The 23,059-nt window shown below is 44.5% G+C and overlaps 1 protein-coding gene across 1 annotated transcript; it reads right to left on the reverse strand.

The window, feature by feature from the left end:
• Positions 1-302: 302 nt before the first annotated feature.
• LOC137164459 (uncharacterized) lies at positions 303-22,681 on the reverse strand. Its single transcript, XM_067565368.1, has 9 exons — positions 22,415-22,681; positions 11,228-11,302; positions 9,485-9,590; positions 7,957-8,101; positions 6,373-6,486; positions 5,584-5,728; positions 3,580-3,728; positions 2,614-2,753; positions 303-1,578 (listed from the first exon to the last, which is right to left on the reverse strand). Exons 1-9 carry the CDS (start codon positions 22,679-22,681, stop codon positions 1,466-1,468), a joined length of 1,254 nt encoding a protein of 417 aa, XP_067421469.1. The 3' UTR covers positions 303-1,465.
• Between the last annotated feature and the right edge of the window lie 378 nt (positions 22,682-23,059).

Here is a 23,059-nt window from a genome sequence, read left to right on the forward strand (position 1 = left end):
AGCTGGAGGCCTGCAGTGAGTAAGACAGGTCGGTCTCCTTTCCTGGCTCCGTGCCAACTGAGATGGAGGCCCTGCCTTTTATACTTCCTGGCCTGCCTCTCAACTTCTGGTTTGAGGGGTGGGCCTGACCTGGCTCCACCCCCTCTGGCTCAGAGGGAGGCCACAACACCTCACTACAGAGCTCCACTGACTTCAAGAGGACTCCACACAGGTACAGGGTTCATCCGTGCAGGACTCATTGGAGGACCAGTGCCTTAGTGTTTACAGGGTCAGGGAATAAACATTTAACGGCAGATGCATGTATAAATGGTTTATTAGCTGGAAATATACATCTCCTGTAATTAGTTGCTTTATTATTTTAAAAAATGTGAAGGAATGGAAACAAGAAGTGCCTCACAAAGATTTCATCCATTGTTCTATATAAACAACACCACATTATGTTCTAGTAGGCATCATCTTTGCATCAGCACTACAGGATAGACTGCATTTTACATCATCTGTCTAAGGATCTCAGACGGGTTTATAAACATTAATTAACATTAAATGTGTGAGGGATTATCGTAGATGGGGAAACTAAGGCAAAATCTGGCCACGCTTCCACTGGGAAGCCATGGAAGAGCTGGAACCAGAATCCAGATCTCCTGCTATACATTCATGTGCTGTAAGCATTAGACATCAGTAAAAGTCATTTGCGTTAAATAATAATTGTAACAACTCAAACACATTTGAATGCAGATAAAAAGGACACTGCAAAAATAAAAAGATAGCGCTACCGCAGCTTTGTTCTTGCCATGTTCGAGAGAGCTAGAAAGTGGAGCTGTGGTCTGATTTTTAGAGGTTCTGGCACCCACTGATTTCAATGGGACTTGCAGTGGCTCAGCACTGACAAAAACCAGGCCAAGGGTCTAGGCTGGTGACAAATGAGAACCATTGGTTGGTGCATTTCAGTCACCATAGAGGGGTTGCTTATGTACAGCCATATTTTTAACAGGAAAAGATTAAGTCTCTGTGCAAAAGTGTGCATACACCTGCATGTGCAAGTCTGCCAACTGTGTGTCACAAGCCCGCCACAGATTGGACATACCTGTGTGCTACTGTCAATTTACCCAGAAGGTGCATTAGGCCTTTTGTCAGAGGGATCTCTTCATCTGCTCCTCTGGTATAAACTTTAAACACCAGTTAATAAAACACATAGTGGTCAAATTAAAGGTGCTAGGAAAAGTGGAATTGCTCAGCGTGGAAGGAGAGACAAAACTTGAAAAAGAGAACGACTCTGAGTGCTTCTACCAAGTCATTGTAACATTCTTACTACCCTCTTTATCTTGTTGTCTGTTCCACATTTTTGAGATTTTTAAAGACACCAAGGGAGTGGATATTGGGAGAGAGTCAGTGGGTGTTGGATGCCTCATTCCCATTCATGCCTTTGAAAATCTCCCACTTCAGGTCTTCACTTTGGAAATATACTTCACAGTGTCGTGGCTGGAGAATCTGAGAAGTCTAGAGGCCTTTTACAATGTCTCCATATGACTATGGACAGCCAAACAGCAAAGGTAACACAAGCCACCGCCAGCAATACAACTACAAAAGAAACAAAACACCCTTTATTATGTGTGTGAGAGCAGATAAATGATGTCTGTTTTTTCCCTTCGTGTATACCAGTTTCATGAATGAAATAAGATAAAAATACTTGTTTGCCGGTATAGCTGTACCTACACTGGGACTTGTGCCAGCACAGCTATGTAGGTTAGGGGATGATTTCTTTACACACCTACCCGACATAGTTATGCTGGCAAAACTTTTAGGCCAAGCTATAGTTCATGCTGGTTCCCTGAACTGGCAGATGCTCTACAGGTTTAAGCACATTTATACCACTAGAATGGCATCTACAGTAGGACTTTTACCAACATAGCTGTATGGGGGGAAAATACCCTTAACTGACATAACTCCACCAGGAAAACCTTTTACATATAGACCAAGTCTGAGTGAAACAGGAGTGTGTGCAGGCTGGGGCTCTGAGGCAAACAGAAGCAATCCTCCCCCAGGCTACAGAGTAGCAGCAGAGCTGCTTGCTAGCTGTTGCTATTACAGCCTCCTCATGGCTGATGAGAGCTACCTCCACCACCACCAGCCCTGCCCTATTCCCCCCACCAGCTCTCCCCACCCCCAAACCCACCTCAACAGCAGAGCGGAGGGAGCTCCTGTGGCGCACAGGGAGTGCAGACATCCTGGACAGGCTCTCCAAGTCCTATCCCATTTGCACCATGGGAACGCACCCGTTTAGCTTCACTCAGAGTTTCAGTGAAGAGGTGGAGGGTGGGAGAAAGGCCCCAATATCAAATGAACTGGAGTGACGTTAAGCATTTGATTTCAACCCCAAGCACAGCAGGCCTCAGGGCAATCACTGCACAATTAAAGGGGGGTACCCAGCTCCACCCTCACTTTACAAAAGTAAAGACTTCTCAGAAATCCCTGGCTGGTTTTTGAAGGTCCCCTTTAGCGGTAGGGACCTTCACCCTGCACACAAATCCACTGGAGAAATGACATGCTGGAAACATTCAGGAGAGATGGTGGCCTCCTCTAGATAAAATGAGCTTGAACATTACAAAAACTCACCAGTAAAGACACTGTTGTCAGTTGGAGATGAAGGAGAGTAGTTCTTCCACACGCTGCCAGTCAGTGCTACAATGACCACTGGGTAGACAGTGAGAGTATATTGCACATACTTGTCAAACACAAAGTTTTCCAGAGAAAACCTGAGAGGAAATAAAGGTGGGAGGAAAATGAACATTCTGTCAATGGATTTTTTTTCCCATCTAAACAACTTCTTTAGGGAGCAGGTGGGAACAAGCATGGAGTTTGCCAAGGCTGGATTAGACTATCTCCATCACTTCTCAGTGCCTGAGAAGAGCTATAGTAAAGAAAGTGTCAAAAAAGGTTGGGGGTTCCATGGAAATTGATATAAACAAATAATAAAATTCATTTTTGTCTAGGTTTTTTCATGGAAAGTTTCTATTGTTTGGTGAAAATGCCAATACTCAAATATTTTGGCTGCAAACCATTTTGTTTATGAAATGCTGTTGTGGTGCCTCCTGGGAGTTGTAGTTTGAATGACTCAAGCTCCCATTCTCCTCTGTAGGCAGGGCTCCTGGTCAAACTACATCTCCCATGAGACACTGCAACAGCATTTCCAAATCAAAATACCTAGACCAAACCCTGAAATATTTCCGTTTATTGGCATTCGGCTTTTTTTTTGACAAAATGACACCTCTGTGGAAAGCAGACACTTTTTGCAAAAAAACTGTGTTTAATTGAAAACTCCATTTTCTCTTGAAAAACAGTTCTGATGGTAAATTTTCAACTCGCCCCACTCCAGTTCCTTGATCAGAATTACCGTTCTCCATTTGTGTTCAGTCACTGAAGAAGCTGATAAGCCCCTTCTCCTACACTTCTCCAGCCAAATACCCAACCATAGCAGCTGAGAGTGACCCTGATGCTACCCACTAAGAATCAAGCTGTGAGCAGGATCCAGATGACCAGAGATTTTTTAGGGACCAATGGGAGCCTGTCAGTGTCACTTACCATATTACCAGTTCAAAGGTAAGGATGCACAGAGAGGTTGTAGTCGCAATCTTATTAGACACATTCCCATTGAAGACCAGCACCACAGTAAAATTCAGCAGAGTGGCAATTGTGGTCCACGTTGCATACAATGCAATCCCATTTTGCACCTGGCATGTAGAATAATGATAAGCTGAGTGATGATGAGAAATAAACACTCTCTATACTGCTATACCTACCACCCCTCCATGCCCCAGGGATGGTTAAACTGGCACTGGTACAGTGCACTGGGGTAGGGGCAGGATGCAGGAAGCCCACTCAGGAGGTACACCCCCTAGCTTCCCACCTGCTCCATCAGCAATGTTGCAGAGAAGGGTTTATGGGAAGAAGTAAGGCTGGTGGAGCCACATCTATGCAGATCTTCAGCCATACCCCTCCAGGGAGGGGATATAATGCCCAGTGGCCAAGGCAGGCTAGGGTGCAGTCCAGAGTAGTAGTCAAGCATGCGCGGTCGTCGGGTAGCCAGTAGGTCAATCAGTATCAGAGACAGTCCATGGCAATGGTCGGAGTTCACCCAGGGATCAGGAAGATCCAGTGCAAGGGGCCAGGTCAGTGGATTGCTGGGGGTGAGGCAGTAAGACAGGGGTCAGGCCAGGCAGCAGGGCAAGGCAGGCTAGGCAGCAGGCAGCTTCCTCTTCCTGATGGGCGTTTATATAGTCTAGGTACCCAGGGAGAGTGCTGCCTGTCCATCTCGTCAGGCCAGGCTGTGGGCATGGCTGCTGTGGGGCTGTAGGCCTTTTGCACTAAGGCTATCGGTCAGGGCAGCAGCTATGGATGCTGCCTAAGGACCTGGTGGAACTGGGTTCAGTACCGGGTCCTACCAAGGGAATGCCCCAGCTGCAACCCTGAAGCTGCAGGATTGGTTATATAGAGGCTGCACTATCTCTCCACAGCCCGGCTTGATGGAGTCCATCCCTTATTGATGGGCATGGTTCTCCACCCTCATCCTTCATTGCACCTGGGTTGTTAAATCCAGGCTGGTTCCATGGAATGAAATTTGGGCCATAAACAGCAATCCATAATTCCCATTGAACCTTCGCTCAACACTGAGCCAAAGACATCCATCTCACTGAGTACTGGTGTGATTCCTATAGTTCCAAACGCTGGCATCCAACCTGTCTGAATTCAGAGTAGACTCACTGTCTGTGCCTGTACATGGACCCTGTTTCCTGGAACCTGACTATAACAAGTTGTGAGGAGACAGGCTGGGGAGGGAACGCATAACTGAGGTAGCTCAGGACTGTAATCGGCAGAGAGTCTCAGTGCCCTCCCTGATCTCAGACCCACATTCCCACTAGACCCACTTTTCCACTGCATGTTCCTAGTTAGGAATCAAGCGATCAGAGGAGAGGATCAGAGAGCACATTTCAGTCAGGGGAGGGCTTTCAGTAGACCAGACAAATAGGGGGTGTAGGGTTTCTTTATCGGGGAGGGTGATGAAGGGAGGTAGCAAGTTTGAAGCTTTCTGCTGTGGGGAGGTTGAGGGAGGGAGGCTCACACGTGGCTGAAGATACTCAGCTCCATTTCCTCTGTGCAATGTACTTAGCACAAACAGCCAATGTTCTAAAGGTTAGGGGGTAAATCACATTCAGCCAGAGTGTGGAACAAAAGTGAAAGACAGAAGAAAGAAACCGTTAGAAATATGTAGGGTTTTCCCCACTCTATGCATTTTTAGTAATGATCTAATGGATTAAGGACCATTTTGGGGCAACTTGGACTGTCGGCCTACATGCAAAGACGAGGGGCCTTACCTTCCTCCTATTGACCCCCCTGCTGTCAACAGATGGGGAACTGAGACACAAGGGAAGCCCAAAGATATGTGCCAGGGGAGTGAGTTAATACTGGGGTAGGAATCATAATGACTGCCATTCCTGACATTATGTGTATGAACTTTGCCACCTTTAACACTGCATGAACATGGGTTTGTAGCTTTTCTATAAATAACGACACTCAAGTATAGCATACAAGAATTCGGATGAGCCACAGCTCTGCTTTGTGACGCTTTAGGAACCAATTGGCGTGGATACTCAAGGATCGATGTGAAATGAAGAGAGCAACATAACTGGTAAAAGTGAGGACTGCCAGGAAAACCAAGGCTAGAATGAGATACCTAGGGGGAAAAACATGAGATACAGTATTTTAGCTTAATTGTATCACATATTAGCTCAATTGATGCCTCACCTCATAGCCTTACTCTTGGACTCATAATGAACAAAGGGTTATCTAACCCTCAATAGAGCTAATCATTACATGTAGGCCTTACTTAATCTATAGTTGTTTTACTTTGTTATATAATTCATGCAGCTCGTATTTAGCAACTGCATTTCTCTGATAGTCAATGACTATATTACTGCAGTACTGTGCTCTTGAAATGACTATGATCATATAAATAATTGCAAAGTCACAAGATTAATTGGGTTAAGGAAGAGTGATACAAGATGACTGATCCTAGCTTCCAGCTTATATTGAAAATATGCAGAATGGCAAATTGGAAGAGATTTTAGATTTAGAAGTTACAGATACAACTCATGGGCCAAAAGCAAACACTATACAAAACCAACATGATATAAAGGTTGCCTTTTGCCTAGTCCAACTGTATTAAGACACAAGGCCTGATTCCCTGGCTTTGGCAGTTTTACAGCTATGTGACTCAGTTTATTTCGCTGGGGTTACACAGAGGTGAAATGGTGTAACAGCAGTGAAACAGGCCCAAGGAGAGGATTGCAAAAGTCCTCTCTTACACCGTTCACTTACTCTCGGTCCCACAGAAATAGCCATCCAACATTAATGGCATTGTTCAGGATCCACACCAGATAGAAGGACATTGGCAGTACATCTGGCTCTGTGTAGACCCATCCAAGTTCATTCCTGCCAATGAAAAGCAAGCATTCAGAGAAAACAGTACTGACTGTTAGGAAAATCAAGAATTGCAGGTCTGATTCTCCTCCCACTTACAGTAGATTGGCACTGACGTGAAGGAAGTAATTTCTGTTTTACGCTGGTGTCAGTGAGATCCGGCCCTGTGGCTTTACAAACTATATTTTCCATTTAATTCATTCATAATATAATATATGTCACTGTGTGCTATGCACAGCAACCACACCTAGATTATGAAATATATACTAGCATTTGTGGCTATGCTGATGGCTAGCCTCAGTGTCCTAGACTCATTTAACACCCAGACCTACTATATCCTTGGCCTCTCCACAGAGACTGACAAAAATCTGTGTGTCTGTGGGTGTCAGTAAAGGCAACATTTTGCAAGCTACATACCCACCTAGCTAGGACTCAGAACCCCACAGATGCCATCACTTTGTTATCAGGAACGGTTTTTGCTCCTAACATGATCTGAAACTGCAGAGCTGGGAGATTCATTCGTTCCCATTCATTACACTATCGTCAGCATATGCACAATGTGCCCAGTCATTTAATGGTGTCATCATCAGCCAGTAGCCTTCTGTCGAAGTTTACACTATGGTCCTATTATACCACTCTGTCAGCTTGAAGGGTCCACCGTGGGGTTGAGAATCAGGCCCATTAAGTTTTGTTACATGATTTCCCCCCAGATCTTTGCTAGTCTGTTTAGCCTGTGTATTGCTTGCCCAGTCAAAGAGTTCCCTGTGGGCCAGCTAGTGTATGTGGTAAAATCAGATTTCAGTGTCCACAGACTCTTATACTTTGAGCGTTGTGGAGATGACACTGTGGCCCTTCTGCACCATTTCCTACATCAGTATTAGGCCACTAACATCACTGGATTTGCTCCTGATTTACACCGCCATGAGAGTCAGGCCCTATGTATTCTGGTGAAGAGGCATCACAAAGTATCATTTCCCAGTGCTCCATTTGAGTAATTTAGTGGTTAAAAACAGTGGTGCTAGTCTCTGAACATGGTAATCTTGCTGCCTCTTAGTGGGAAAGGCAGTGGTACTTAAATAGCCATGTACCACAGAGATGATTAGGGACAAGGGATCATCACAGATGGACACCCCCCTCCCCATCTTCATTCAAATCCCACCTGTAGATTCACTCCTTGCACAATGCCCACAAGAAGCAAGTCAATGCTAGTACTGAGATATAAACTATCCAACATTTGCCTCCTTTGGACTGCCCAGTGTTTCTTGTATGTCCATCTTAGCTAGGTTGCAAGCACTTTGGGGCCAGTCCTGTCTGTATCTTATGCCTTGCACAGTGCCATGCACATACAAATAATAAATATTCACATGGGACCAGAAGACAAAAGGAAAAAGAGACTGACAAGGATCCTCAACTCAGTGTCAATTCAGCTACGGTGGTTTGTGAGGGAGACTCCTGCATTCAAATTCTATGGAGAAAAAATACCTTCTGCAGATTCCTGACAGCGCGTAACCCAGCCAAACAAACTGCCAGGCATAGATGACATTCCAGATGAGGAAGGTCCAGCCAGCTGGTGTGAAGTCAGTGTTATACTTGGTTGAGATGTTTCCAACAGTATTTAGGAATACACCTGGAGCAATGAAGGTTATTGCAGGAAAACATGTTACTGCACACAGGTAATGGGAAGAGACCGCAGTTCTCCACATCCTCGCTCAAGCTTACTTGCTGCATCAGCACAAATCTGTGAGAGCTGATCGGACTCTCTGGCCAGAATGATTCCTGTGTGGTAATGGGTTTGTCTTTGCAAAATAATTGAATGTATAGCTATCATAGTTTATGAAAAACAGGTGTGACTTAGGGTGAGTTATATAGAGAGAACGGAATTAAAGTTAAACAGAACCAGAAAAGCCAGTTATACTTGGAACCCAAATCTGCGAGTGAGCTGCGATATGCAGAGCTGACAAACTCAGTCTGTTGGAGTTGGGAATTGGTAGCACTGATCTTTATAAACAACCAGCAGCAGCAACTGAAGATGCTTGCCTTTCTCGCTGCCAGGTCCTTAGATGCCAGGTGCCATATAGCCTTCACTCGGGTGAGGAGGAGGGAGGCTGGTACAAGAATGCTTCCCTTGTACACTGCTCACATAGAGCCTGATCCAAAGCCCACGGAAGTCAATGGAAACTTTCCTGCTGACTTCATCACATTTTGGATCAGAAAGCCGAGGCAGAAGTGCAGCCCATTGCAGTGTGAGGAAATCAAGGGCTGTTCCCTCCCTGCTCCTCTGGGGATCTCATGACATCCCAAAGGGGACAGGGAGGAGGCGGGGCGGGCCACCACCCCACTTAATTGTAATTGCCAGTGTAATTGGCTGGCTAGCTGAAGTAGGAGCCAACTCCATGGGTGCTCTGGAGCTCAAGCATCCACCGAAAATAGGGAGGGCTCAGCACCAAGAACCACAGCATGGGCGATGGGTATAAGAGGCATGGGGAGGCTAAGCCTCCCTAAACGGGGCAAGAAATGCTGGATACAGCGCACCTCCCTTTGGAAGTGTGCTGGGTGCTGCCTTTGGAGTGCTGCCACCGGAAGCTCCCACGGAGCAGAGGGGGCCACCAGTGCCTGGAATGTGGCCCTGCCTGTCCTCCGTCCTCGCTGCCCTGAGGCCCTGCTCCCGCTTGACCTCTTCCCCCCCCAAGTCCCCCTCCTCACCTTTCCCCATGGCCTCCCCGCAAACCACCTCTATCTCCTCTCCGCCCCCTCTCCCCTCCATTGCTCGCCCTTAAGGCAGGAGGGGGCAGAAAGGAGCGGAGGAGGGCGCCTCTCTTATTATGGGCTGTGCTTCAATGGGGGGAGAGACTGGGTAAAACAGTGACGGGGTGGGAGGGGCAAAGCATTAGGCACCTGACGAATAAGCCTGCAGAATGGGAATGCCTACAGAATGCTCCAGAACACGAGCCGTGATGTTTTTTGGGAATGAGAGGTACCTAGTACAATCAGAAACCTCTGCGAGTGTTACCTTTGACTCTTCCTGAACCAGCTCCAGCATTAAGCACCACCATGGCTGTGTAAGTGGCCAGTGACAGAAGCATGACGAAAATCTTCAGTTTGTTGTGCGTAAACATCTGCAAGATGGGAAAGGAAAATCAGAACAGGAGAAGGAAGCGTAGTAGACTTTGATCCCCTCATTCTTAGATCGCCTGGGCCACCTTCAGCAGTTACGTTCAGCTGGTGTAACATATATGTCGGGTATACGAGGGTCCAAAAAGGGGTTATGTGTGATTGTAGATGGCAAAGCAAGTAGCTGTAACTCACAGCAATTCCATGGGTGTGCAAAACTTATGCCAGTTTGTTATTCCGTGGGAGGGTGAAGGGTAGGCATAAGCACTCCCACTTCATCGGTGGGTCTACTCACATGAGTGAAGGACTGGACACCCATGAACGGAGAAATAGAGCAGGATGCGTGGTAAGGGCAGCACATTCAGCAGACTAAAAAATTCAAATGCAACATCAGAGTGTGGTCAAAGCAACCTGTCTCCTTGACAGCATGGACCCATTTACTCAGAGGAATAATGGAGGAAAGACATTATAGATTAGAAATGCCCATGGACATATTCTGGAAGTTTTTATGGACCAAACAACTAGCAAACATCTTCAAGTCTGACTTCTTTACATCACAATTGCATTTATGCTGGATCAGACAAACCTGTCATTTTCCCTCACTTTTTTCTAGGTTTTTACACTACTTCAGTTTTCTACTCTGGCTTCACAATAGTTGGTGTTTGTTTGTTTTCCTTCAGTGTAGCTTTTTTGTGTTCATCTCTCTGATCCTACAAAGTAATCTTTTATTTTCACCATGGTATTACCTCTCCTTCTATTGGCTGGAAATAAGATTTAAAGTGCTTTAAAGTCCTGGGTATTTTATAGATTTTTAGAACTTATACATAATTTTTTTAAAGAGGCATTCGAAAATATAACTGAGGTTTTCTCAAATAATATCTTTTAGGCAAGTATTTTAACATCTAGGAAAAAATGTTATGGCATCTATCAAAGTAAACTTTGGGCATATGATTGTTTTTTTATTCCATTAGTGATAGAGTTTGCTGCATCAGATAAATGGTAGCACTGTAATTCCTTCCATATTGGGCAGAAATAATAAGTGAACAGTTCTGGGTTGATAAGAGTTAAACTAATGAATTCCAGGTCACACATGAATGGATAATTTTATAGTTCTGTGCTTTGTTCCTGGATTTAACTACACCTAAATGCACGATAGGGAAGTGGAAGGGGAAACTTTTTTTTCTTTGTTCAGTCCAAGTGAGTTTTTTCTTACACGTTTCTTTTGGATCGTTTTGTTATCAATTTATTTTAATTAAAATCCTAGATTTCAAATGTAGGGGAGATCATTTAAATAAAAGACTGAAATTCTGATTTGGATTATACCAGCATAAATCTGAACTAATTCCACTGACTTTAGTGGAGATATTCTGGATTTACAATGGCATAACCGAGAACAAAATCCAGCACAAGCTCTCTTTACTAGCATATTTGAAAGAGGTCTTTGATTAGAGAGCACTGACGAAATAAGTACTTGCTTGTGGAGATCTGGGAGGGAAATAATTTACGCCTTGATATTTTCATAAACCACCTTTCTCCTTCTGCCTCTTTTCCATTCATTGTTGAAAATAAAGGTTTTCATTATTTTCCGAGCTGCAATCACAGGTCATGCATGCTGTTTAGAAGATTTAAAAATATTACTCACAGTGTGCCTCCCAGTGCTGGTTTTTGCAATGTCTGTCAGCTGTGGTTCAGCTACTTTCCAAGCTGCAGTCTCACTCTGCCTCCAGGAATTGTGCCTACAGGCTTATGTACAGAAGAATTTATACAACTTTAGGAAGATCAACACCATGTCCTTCTTAGAAAGCTAGTGATTATTGAATGGGTTCTTTCTTCTGCACATTGTTTATTGTAGCCTCTGATTGGCTGAAGCATCTTGAAAGCAAAGCTTATACAACAGAAATGTGGTTATTTAACTCAGTCCTGTTATAACACCCAACGTCCTGCTGCCTGTCTCAAAACTAAATAACTAGCAAAGTGCCAATTTTTAGACTCCCTTTTCTTTCACATTTTGCTGTCCCTTTGAATCTAACACTCTGTAATTCAGTGTAAAACAAACACTAACACACTACTGTAGCTAAAAAGGATGATACTGTGCGTCAGGCAGCCCCCATATGTTATGTAACATGCAGGGATTACTTCAAAACAGCATGGATTTCAACACCATTTTAAAAACAGCTTCTTCTTTTTTTTATTTAACCAAAAAATCTGACTTTTAATGAGCACATTCATCTTTTCCTCTGTCGCCCCTGCATTTCTGTTGCTGTAAAAGTAATGGATGGAACATAGTGTTCCTGCTGGAAAAAGAGATGGTTTGCCAGATCCCTCCCATCTTCAAGCAGGAACCACTGGGAGTGGGTTTTTTTTTTTATGGATTTATTAGTCAAAAAGAATAAAACTAGGGCATTTAAATAACCTTCTTGAGTGACTCCCTGAAGGCTCAATGGTACTATTTCAGCACAGCTGATGGGAAGGAGTGTGCTGAGTAGCACTGGTTGAGAATTTTCAAACAAAACTTTTTTTTATCAGAAAATGTCAATTTGGTCAAACAGAAACTGTTCATGAGAACCAAAACCGGTCACCTTCAATGCATCTCCCGATTCAAATACGTTTCTGAAAAAGCCAAAAGCTTAGAAATTGTCAAAATGTCTCGTTTTGACCTTTTACAAACAAAAAGTTTCATTATTCAATTCTAAACAATTTTTCATTTTGAAATTTTAATTACTTTAGACTTAAAAAATGTTTTTAAAAGATTTAAAAGGTAAAAATCTAAATGAAACATTTCAAAATTATCCAAATAGAACATTTGCATTGACCCAAACTGATTTTTTTTTTCCAGATTCTTGGTTTGTGAACATTTTTCAAGATTTTAACTTTTCACTCTGTTTCAAAAAGGGGGATGCATTGAAAACTTGAAACCTCGCATGGGACAGGAAAGCCGTTTACCACCCAGTTCTAATGCCAAGCCTCTCCGCCCCAGAGGGAGCATCCCCTATGGAATGCTGCCCACACCTGCCAGCTGGGAAAAGCCTGCACACCTGCTACTGCACTCCATATAGGAAGCAACTTATTACACCCCATGCAGCCAGCCTGTGATGGGTGTGTGAGGGGGCAGAGACATGGCTTGTCTCCTATTTACTCCCTGCCTCTCTTTGGGGTTTCTTGTGTGCTGAGTGGCATAGTCTCTCTGAAAGGAGAGACTGGATTCAACTTATTGCTTGCACAAGCCGCACAAAAGCTAGGGCAGAATTCCTTGTGTTCTCCCCCATACTGTCCATCCACCCAATTAAGAGCCAGTCAGATTTGGCCCTGATTAAATACTATAGACCCAATTCTAGCATCCTTTCTCATGCTGAGTCAGGATGGCAGAATCCGGCCCTATATGATTCAAAGAACTCTCATAGAGCTCAGCAATTCTACTGGAGACAAAAAGCATTGAGAAAATGGAGCTCTGGGAAAAATGCAGTGAAACAACTGGAAAGTAGTTGAAATGAGAAAACAATCAGACAATCCTAACACTTAGCACTGGGAAAGCACTTGACTTCTTCAACCCTCGCATACAAATATTTGTTTGTGCAGGACATATCAGTGAAGAAGAGTTGGCATCCTGCAGGTCATTTGCTTATAATCTCTGTGGATCTTAGATCCTCTCAGTAATATAGTGTGAAATTAACCAGATCCAATAAAATCCACTGATTATTGATGGCTAGGTTCTGCTCGCCCCTTATGCATCAGGGAGGATGTGGTGCCTTTCTCTTCATACACAGCCTGTGTAAGTGCCAGGCAGAATGGCAATCCCTGTTCTTCAGAGAGTACACACTGAGTGCCCACAGTTCTCTAAAGGACACAGGCAGAAGGCCGAGGGACATGCCTACAGCCTCCCCACACACTGGCCAGCAAAGTTAGCTGACAGAGAGGGCAGGCAGTAAGCTACACCCACGAAGGGTGTAGTAGCAGGCATGTAGGTTCAGGAGTCTCAAGGGGAGGTATGGCTCTGTGCTGGCTCATCCTAGTATGGGGCCATCTTATCCTTAACTACAAGAACTAGAGACCATAATGGCTTTGCTGACACCTAGCATGCCAAGAATACTGGCTAAAATGCACCATCAGAGCTGTGGCATGATACAACATTCCACGGTGACACTGGGGCGACTCTGGACCATCAAAGGAGCACAATGCAACAGCACAAAAGCTGGAGTGCAAGGTGACACGTACACCCGGATTCCTATATACATGAGGATCAGCAGTAATAACTCGTCAGACTCTGTGTGCCAAGCTAGCCTGATCACCCACTACACTGAAATTAATGTCTTGATGCCAGGAGTATGATTCTTCTGACCTGAATTCAATGTTGAGAATACCACATGCAAGCAGTATCAAGGAGTTTGATTTACAATATACAGCATGGGGGCAGAACTGGAGAGCATTTTAGCTAGAGAGCTTCTGTGAAAGAGTTTGCTCTGGGGACTGATTTCACCCTTCCCCAATATAAAATATGTCCAGTCACCACCGTACATAATGTGCTAAAAATATACTTCTTGGAGAGGGATTTTGTTCTGTAATGCTAGCAATGACAGCTCACTACAGCCAGACATCAACAGTGAGTGTGAGTGGGATTCTTCCCCTCCAAGACGGAGGCAAGAGTACTCTCTTTGATTATATGTTTGAATTTATATATATATATATGTGTGTGTGTGTGTGTGTGTGTGTGTGTGTGTGTGTGTGTGTGTGTGTATATATATATATATATATATACATATGTGTGTGTGTGTGTGTATATATCTATCTATCTATATCTATATATGTTTGATTATAGATCTGAAGCACTGTATAATTTAAAACAATGGTTAAACACACCTGGTCCCAATCAGCCATCCATCAGTTGCTCCAGCCAAACCAAATGGACAAAGAAAAGAGAATAAAAAAGAACAAGGTGCTGAAAAAGGAAGAAAGAGATGAACTGATGCGAAAAGCAGGTCCATGCACCAAGTCCAAGCACCCATGCAGACACCAGGGGAAGGGACTCTGGCAGATATACTACAGAAGGGGTGCTATGGACTGGATCTCTGAGCCCAGCAGACAGTGTCCCTGCTTTGTCCCAGTTTGAACCTCAGGACAACTTGACCAATCACAATGGCCCTGAAGGACTTCGTGGAGAGGCAGTTACTTAGGTACCATAGGATTTGATCATTGAGGGCTATAAGCAAAGCCTGGAACTAAATTCATTTGTGGCCTACTTGATACCCCGACTGGGTGACCCTGAGCAAGTCACTTCCCCTTTCTTTGCCTCAGTTTTTCCAACTATAAAATGGAGATAATAATACTGACGTGCTTTTGTAAAGTGCTTTGAGGTCTACTGATGAAAAAAGCTGTATTACTATTACCAGTGCAATCACAGAGGGTGGGGATTGATGACCGTCTCCTTCCGAAGGTTGCCAGCCCTCCAGGGTTGTCATGGAGTCTCCAGGGATTAAAGATCAATCTTTAATTAAAGATTATGTCATGTGATGAAACCTCCAGGAATACATCCAGCCAAAACTGGCAACCCTACAGGGGACAGAAGGGTAGCTGCTCTCCCCAACTGGGGAAGCTTCCAGGTGAAAGTGAAGTATAAACCCTAAGTAGGAGTGAAGGACAATGAAGCAATGTCCACATGAATGACAGGAGTGAGGTCTGCATTGGGATGCAAAAGACAGACTATCCAGAGGGCTCTGAGATCTCTGTGGCAATGGTGTCCAGGAGGTTCCAACCTGCTTCACAAGCAGCAGTCTAACTCTCTGAATAGTGGGGACAAGGGGAATGCAACCCGAAGTCCCTCAAAGTACTTTCCGCACCCTGTCGTCATTCGCTCACTCTCATGGAAAGACGCAGCTGGAAAGACAAGCCAAAATGACTGCCAAGCGATGCCAAGCAGCCCCACAATGGCTGGATGAGATGGGATTTTAAAATGCTAAGCAGCTAGAATTGTGGAGGCGTGTTAGATCAATGGAAATGAATGAATTAATACTTAGGGTAATCAACCTCCCCTAGCCAGCTCTGCAAGATCAGGAACTTAGTCTGTAACATCTTTGGGGCCTGGACCTTATCTTAATAGCAGCTATCACTTATTAATGATCATTGATTTATTCATCGTCATCATTCTTATGATGGCAGTGCCCAAGGCAAACTCAGGGCCCTCTTGTGCGAGGCACTGGGCATGCACTGAGGGTATAGCTGCACTGCAAACGGGAGGAGCCATTGCAATACTTGTAGATATACCCCCCTAGCTCCCAGTGTAGCCATAGCAGCACGGGCTAGCTACCTGAGTACAATCCTGTCCAGGTACACATGCCAGTAGCTAGCCCATCCTGCTGCCTATGCCACTGCAGCGACACGGCAAGTTTGAGTGAGCTAGCGTGGGTGTGCCTACATGTGCTGTCCTGATTGCCATGTAGACATACCCCTACTGAGAAGCATTCTTCTTTCAAAGAGTTCACAATCTAAACAGACAAAGGCCAGGCCACAGAGTCCCAGAGAGGTGAAATGATTTGCCTGAGGCCTCATTGCAGGTCATTGGAAGAGCCAGGTCTCCCGACTCCAGTCCGTGCTGCCTTCACTGGTATCTATCCATAAGGAACCTACCACATTGGCTGTGCTGTAATAAACCCCACTTTTTAGTAGTAATAACCCCACCCACACCACCTTGAGCTGGATTTGACCTGGCAAGTGAGAGAAAGTCTCTATATTTCATTATCAAGTTCCTGAGCCATCTAGTCTCCCAGTCCTGTGTACTTCTCCAAATAAAAAACAAGTGAGTCTCCATAATATTGTCACATTTGGGACAGTAGAGAATAACATCCTAATGCTCAGAAACTTGCTCTGGCCTCTTCCGATTTAAAAATTGCATCCACATGCTTTAAATCAAGACATACTTAGAGCAGCACCAAAAAGTCACCGACCTCACTGGAAATCATTTACAGTACAAGTTTGGAAATGCTGAGAACTCCATATACTAATCCTCTAACAGCGGATCAACATCTTAATCCCACGCTGGGTTAATCTGGGTGCCTTCAGTGCCATGGATTAACATCTTTGTATTGCCGCATGGGAGGGGATTTGAGTTGGTGCACAGGCAGGGGCAGCAAGCACATAGGCAAGAGTATCTGGGTTATAGAACCAGCTTGTCTGGTTTTGAAGGCAGGACCATCTGCTTTTTATTGTTGGAGGCAGGGATCTGTCCATCTTTTGGCAGCTGTGACTCGTGGAATAAATTTTTTGGGGAAAAAGACTAATAAACATATGAGATGGCAGTGCCTAGTTTAACTCAAAGGACTTTGAAGCAGTTGCCTTGATAAAACTCATTGACTGAGCCCTATCAAATATTTTGCTTGTGCTCTGGATTAAGGATGCTGATTTGAAATGTCTAAATAAGTCAAAATTCTTCCATTCCTTGGTCTCTCTCTCCCTGTAAAAACAACGGTGCTTTGCCAACCACTTGGCTGGATTTCATGAGAGACAAACAATCAAAAATAGGTTTCACATACATTCTCATTTACTGCTTGGCTGTTGGCAAATTAGTCCAGTTCCAGCCAATGAGGGAGAACTTGTATGATGCCTGGCCTATCAGTGACAGCAGCATTGAGGAACATGAGTACAGTGGCTGGCATTTGGATAGTGTTGACATGCAGTAAATAGAAATGTGTTTTGCATTCTAACAAAAACTACATAAAAACTTCTGTATTAAAAGAGGATAAAGGTTGCGAAGTCAAGCGCTCAGAAGTCAGAAGTGCCAGAATTAAGGCTGCATACATATGCGTACGCATATGAATTATGATACAGTCTTTATCTGCATACTATTTTCTCCACCAAACCCCTGCCTCGCTCAGTGCAAAGAATGGACAGTGCTCACTAAAGAGGTATCGATTTAGTATTTCTTTTAATCCTCATCATTCAGAGTGTGGCCCCAGATCTACTTAATATACACCAGCCAAACCCTGGTCTGAATACAGAATTATTAATTCCCTCATGGGTTTTCTATGGCTCTCATCATTATAGTATCCGAGTGTTTCACAGACATTCATTTATTTTCACAACACCCCTGTTAGGTGAGGATATTATCCCCATTTTACAGATGGGGAACTGAAGCACAGAAAGCTTAAACTATCAATTGTCCATTCATTTTGGGTGCCCAACTTGAGATTTCTCGGGCCTGATTTTTCAGGATATTTAGCATTTGTACAGCACTTTGTATGTTCAAAGTACAGCTCCCAGTGACGTTATTTGAAGCTGTGAGGGTTCAGCACTCCTGCAAATCAGACACTAGGCATCTCAAACTGGCAATCCAGAAAATGAGAAACAAGCAGTGGTCATCTGTGAACATTTGTGACTTTCTCGCAAGGGGGCAGAATAAAGTTTGCACAGACAACCCTAATTCTGGCATCTCCTTTGCAACATTAATGTTTTTTTAATATGGATTTGGTGGGAAGGGAGGAGTTTACATGTAATTGCCTACATTTAAGAAAACCCTGAAAAAATAGAAATTCCATCATGCTGAAGAATATTTAGTCCTACATGGGTCATCAGTAGGGTTAGAACCTTTAGATCCACAGCACAAACCTCTACCACTTGATCTACTGGTAGCAGCAATAGGTTGTTATCCTCTATGTGAATCGACTAATAGAAGGGGATGAGACACATTTTGCCAGTGGGTTTCACAGCTCTTTACTGTCAGTAGAGGAATGGTGAGACTCAGGACTCCTGGCTTCAGGTCCAGATTCTGGAACACAGTGTCCTCTAGTGGTTACAGATCCTTTTGCCTCATTCCCCCTTGTTGGCCCCTCCTTCTGCCCGTTTCCCAGCATGGCTCCCCCAGTCTTCTGTCCCACTCCTCTGTGCTTCTACCCCCTTGTTCCCATCCTACTGCCCCGCACTCTGCAGTCTCTGTCCCCTTCTGCGTAGTTCAGATGGGCTCTTCAGAGACTACAGCTTCCAGTTTCTAACACATGTACATGTGTGAACTGTGCCTATAATCTTTCCAGCTATCTGTATATATATATCTCCCCACACACCCATGGTAATCCCCTTCATTTTTAAAAGTGACTGGTGATTTTAGGTATCTTCATTTCTGAATACCCAACTTGAGACACTTTAATGGGGCCTGATTTTCCGAAAGTGCCAAGCAGCCTCTCATGAACTCTAAGCCCCTTTGAGATGTCTCAAACTTGAGACAACTAATCACTCTCAAAAAGTGCATTTACAAAAGCCTTTAGGCCTTATTTTCAGAATGCAGAGCACCTGCTCTTTCAGCTGAAGCAAGTGGTGGAGCCATTGCTCAGCACCGCGGACAATCAGACGTAAGTATCGCTATAAAGGTCGGTGACTATAACCCACAGCAACAATGAATGATTTCTACAAATGTTTATAAAGAGAACCAAATAGTAAGGCCTAGCTCCTTTATTCATTGTGATCAATGGAGTACATGCCACCCCTGGAATGATTTATACAGATGCAATCTGTAAATCTCATTAGGGATTTCAACAGTTCTGAAAAAAGAGTTCACATAATCAGGGAAAGCTACCAAGCCAGACAAACACCCTCAAATCATGCAAGTGTCTTCCAAGGACAGGCTCCCATCTCATTTGGATGGATTTATGTGCAAGGAGACAAGATACAGAAATGAAAACTTTTTTTTTTTTTTTTTGCAATACATCATGGAACAGAGCATGGAAGTATGCAAGGAGGCTGCTGCTTTCACTGCAAGAAACCTCTCTAAACATGATCACTTTAAACAACTCTTAATATTCTTAACCATTTCACTAGTGATTATGTCCTTGGTACAGTACATTGGGCAAACTACATTGCCAAGGGCTACCGCATGGACCAGGTACATCTCACAACACTGACACCATCTTTTACTCCTAAGACCCCTACCAACACTACTCCCACAGAAAAGGAGGAAATTAATAACATTTAAAAAAAACAAAAACAAAAAACCCAACCCCACGCAGAGTTTTGACCAGAAAAAAGAACAGACAGAAACTCCAAGAAGTCCACCAGGGATTTCACTATTGCTATGTATTTTACATGGAAGATGCTCAGATACCATGGTGAGGGGCAGCACTATAAAACCCTCAGATAGACAGATAGACAGAGCATTCTACTGCAAACCATCAGTACAAACCTGCCCTGTACAGCCACAGAAGAAATGCTAAAGAAGTGGTTACCTTTTCCTGATGAAAAAGGCATTCATGCTATGCTGGTTGGTAGTGCTCTATGCAAACATGCGGGATGGAGAACTGGGTCTGAGTTACATATTCTCAGCCTCTTGCTCCTATGTTGGCAGTACACTCTACACAGTAGACAGTAGAGGCATCACACAGATCCTAAGTGGGAAGGAGAAACAGCTGTAAGTGGCAGTTGATTAAAGAAGAAAGTTAACAGGCTTAGGAGGGGAACATTCCCTGTGATAGGATGGAGGTTGCAGTCTGGGGTCTCCTGGTTGGAGAATCTGGGGGATCTTCAGACCTTTTACAGAGATATAGAGCTCACAACCCAAAATCACAATTTATCATTGCAGTTAATAATATCATTCCAGTGTTCAGGAGATACCAATTTGCAGACGGTGAGAGTGGTGACCCAAAATTTCCCATCATCACTAATGAGAAATGGTCTAATTCTGAATTTTTATTTGTGACATTGGTATAAAGAGCATGCCCAGAAAACAAATAGAAACACTGCCCTAAAACAGCAGGCCTGCCTCCAGGTGGGAATCCAGAGTAAGTCCTCTGCAAACATGGACTTGTTCTACTATTGGAACAAACCCAGGCTTGGCACTGGGCAAGTCCCATTCCTTTGGCTTGCTCTGATTTGATGCACATTGATGTCTTCCTCTGTGCTCCCGTCTCTATTAGAACATCAATTGATTTGTTAACTTAATATTGACTATGGCACTCTCCCCTGGGATTGTCCTGGCTATACTTACAACACCAAAGATTGGAAAAGTGACAGTTCATGGGCCCGATCCTTCTTTCATTGATGGTAATGGCAACACTCCCAGTGACAACACATTTCCCTCAGATTCTTAGGGAGATGATGCCATGGAGAGCAGCAGTTCAGCCCCAGCTCCGCCTCCTCATTGCATAGCCATACACCTAGAACACCTAGCTGGTCCAGGCAATTTCCCAACTGCACCCATAAAGGATCACCTCTAACCATTTCCATGCACACTTATCCATTCTGGAGGCACAACATCAGTAATTTTCCACACAACTTACACAACTATTTGTACACCTAACTTGTTTCAAAAACTGGTCACGGATTGTTCCAAACACTGCAGCTTTAATATTCTCTGTGGGTCAAACCTTGCTGAAGATTTGGTCCATGGTTCTTAGGGATACCTATTAATGTAGAATTTTTGTCTTGATGCAGTTGCCCTGTTAAGCTAATCACCAGGGTGAGTTTGTTTCACGGTATGTCTACACTGAAGACTGAAGTCGATTTACTTTAAATCGACTTTCACCTGCCAAATTTTAGAAGTTGCAGGCACATGATCACACCACGCTCCTTGTGCTGGGCTCTTGCTTCCCCACTCGCCACACTTGGGTCGACATTCAAAGCAGTGCACCATGCGTAGCTATCCCACAGTGCAACTAGCCGCAGAGGCTTTTGGGAAGCTTGTCGTCCTCCCATGATGCAATGTGCTCCCTCCCCCTCCCTTCTTGTCCCAAATAAACTGAAAATGCTTTTTTGCACCGTTTTTCTATGCCGCATGCATGCTGTTGCCAGAGAGACATGGAGCCCGCTCAGCTCTGCACTATCATTGTGAGCATCACAAATACCTCACAGCTTATCCTGCAGTATTTTCAAAGACAAGAGAGGAGCTGAAGCATGGAAAACAGCGATGTTACTGAGGCCACCCTGCTACAAGCCATAGAGCAAAACAATTCCCGTTTGCTGAAGGCTGTCCTTCATCATCTTCAGTCTATGGAGCACCAGTTCTGTTCCCGGGAAACAAGCACAGATTGGTGGGATCACATCGTTATGTGGGATGATGAGCAGTGACTGCAGAACTTTCATATGAACTTTGAACTTTCTTTGACCTTTGCGCGGAGCTGTCCCCAGCCCTGAAGTGCATGAATACTTGCTTGAGACCAGCTCTGATAGTAGAGAAGTGAGTGCCCATCGCTCTGTGGAAGCTGGCAACCCCAGACTGCTACCGGTCAGCTGGGAATCAATTTGGAGTCGGTAAATCCACCGTTGGAGCTGCTGTGATGCAAGTGTGCAGGAATAAAACGGAGTGACTCTATTGGTCGGGTACTTTAAACTTGCGCCATCTTCCCTGTATGACCATGTATGATACCAGTCTCCTGAGGGTAACGCAGGCGGAAAGGGAAGATTTGCTGCAAGCATCGGGGTACAAGCCTGGCCCTTATGCTGTTATGCTGTGTTCCGCAATGATGCCTGCTTATTTAATAGCAGAGTAGCGGGGTAGAGTCTCCTACCATGGTGGAAGAAATAAGGCTGCCCTTCCCAGAAATCTTCTGCAAACGATTACAGATTACCTACATGACAGTTTCCTTGAGATATCCAGAGATGATTCTCGGAGCATACCTCTGCACATAAACAGTCTGTTCCGGGAGTAACCCTCCACTGAAGTTTGCCACCACCTTGTAAGACCCTCCCCTCAAAAACACAAACTCCTTTTAAGAAGCTGGACTGGGGACATAACTGCAAAAAAAGGTTTGCCAAATACACTCACAAGATGTGCCTTCCCCTGCAACTCAAGCAGTCCCACTGTCTTGTGTGTGGCAGGGCTGCTCTGGTTCTGACTCTGGCTCTCAGGGAGGATGGGTACCCCGCTCTCCTGCACCCTGCTCTCCTCATCCACAGAGTCCTCCTCATTTGTCCTGGACAGGTATTCTTTGGAGGTATCGATGCTGTGTGGTGGCACAATGGTGGGGTCACCGCTGAGAAGTGCATGTAGCTCCTCAAAAAAGTGGCATGTTTTAGGCGAGGAGCCAGACTGGCTGTTAGCTTCCCTAGTTTTCTGATAAGCCTGCCTCAGCTCTTTGATCTTAATGTGGTACTGCTGCGCGTCTCTGTTGTGCCCCTTCTCCAACATGCCGTGAGATATCTTCTCATAGATATCTAAATTTCTTTTGCTGACTTGGAACTGAGCCAGAGCAGACTCTTCGCCCCACAGACGGATGAGATCCAAGACCTCTGGTCGACTACATGCTGGAGCAGGTTTGGGCCGTGCAGTTGCCATGAGCAGTTCAGCTACAAAGCTCTCTCCACGCTGTCTAAATCGGAAATGGAAATTCAAAATTTCCCGGGGCTTGAGGGGAGGAGCTATTTCCTGTTTACGTGGCCACGTTACAGCAGAGTGTGAATGTCCAGAGCAGTCACAACAGGGCATTATGAGATACCTCCCAGAAGCCAATGGCACCGATTTACGTTGCGCTCTGCCTACACTAACGCAAATTTGGCCTATGGAATT

The sequence above is a fragment of the Emydura macquarii genome, unplaced genomic scaffold (genome assembly GCF_026122565.2).
Source record: "Emydura macquarii macquarii isolate MOO-44397 ecotype Brisbane River unplaced genomic scaffold, CSIRO-AGI_Emac_v2 contig_2676, whole genome shotgun sequence".
NCBI classification, from domain to species: Eukaryota; Metazoa; Chordata; order Testudines; family Chelidae; genus Emydura; species Emydura macquarii.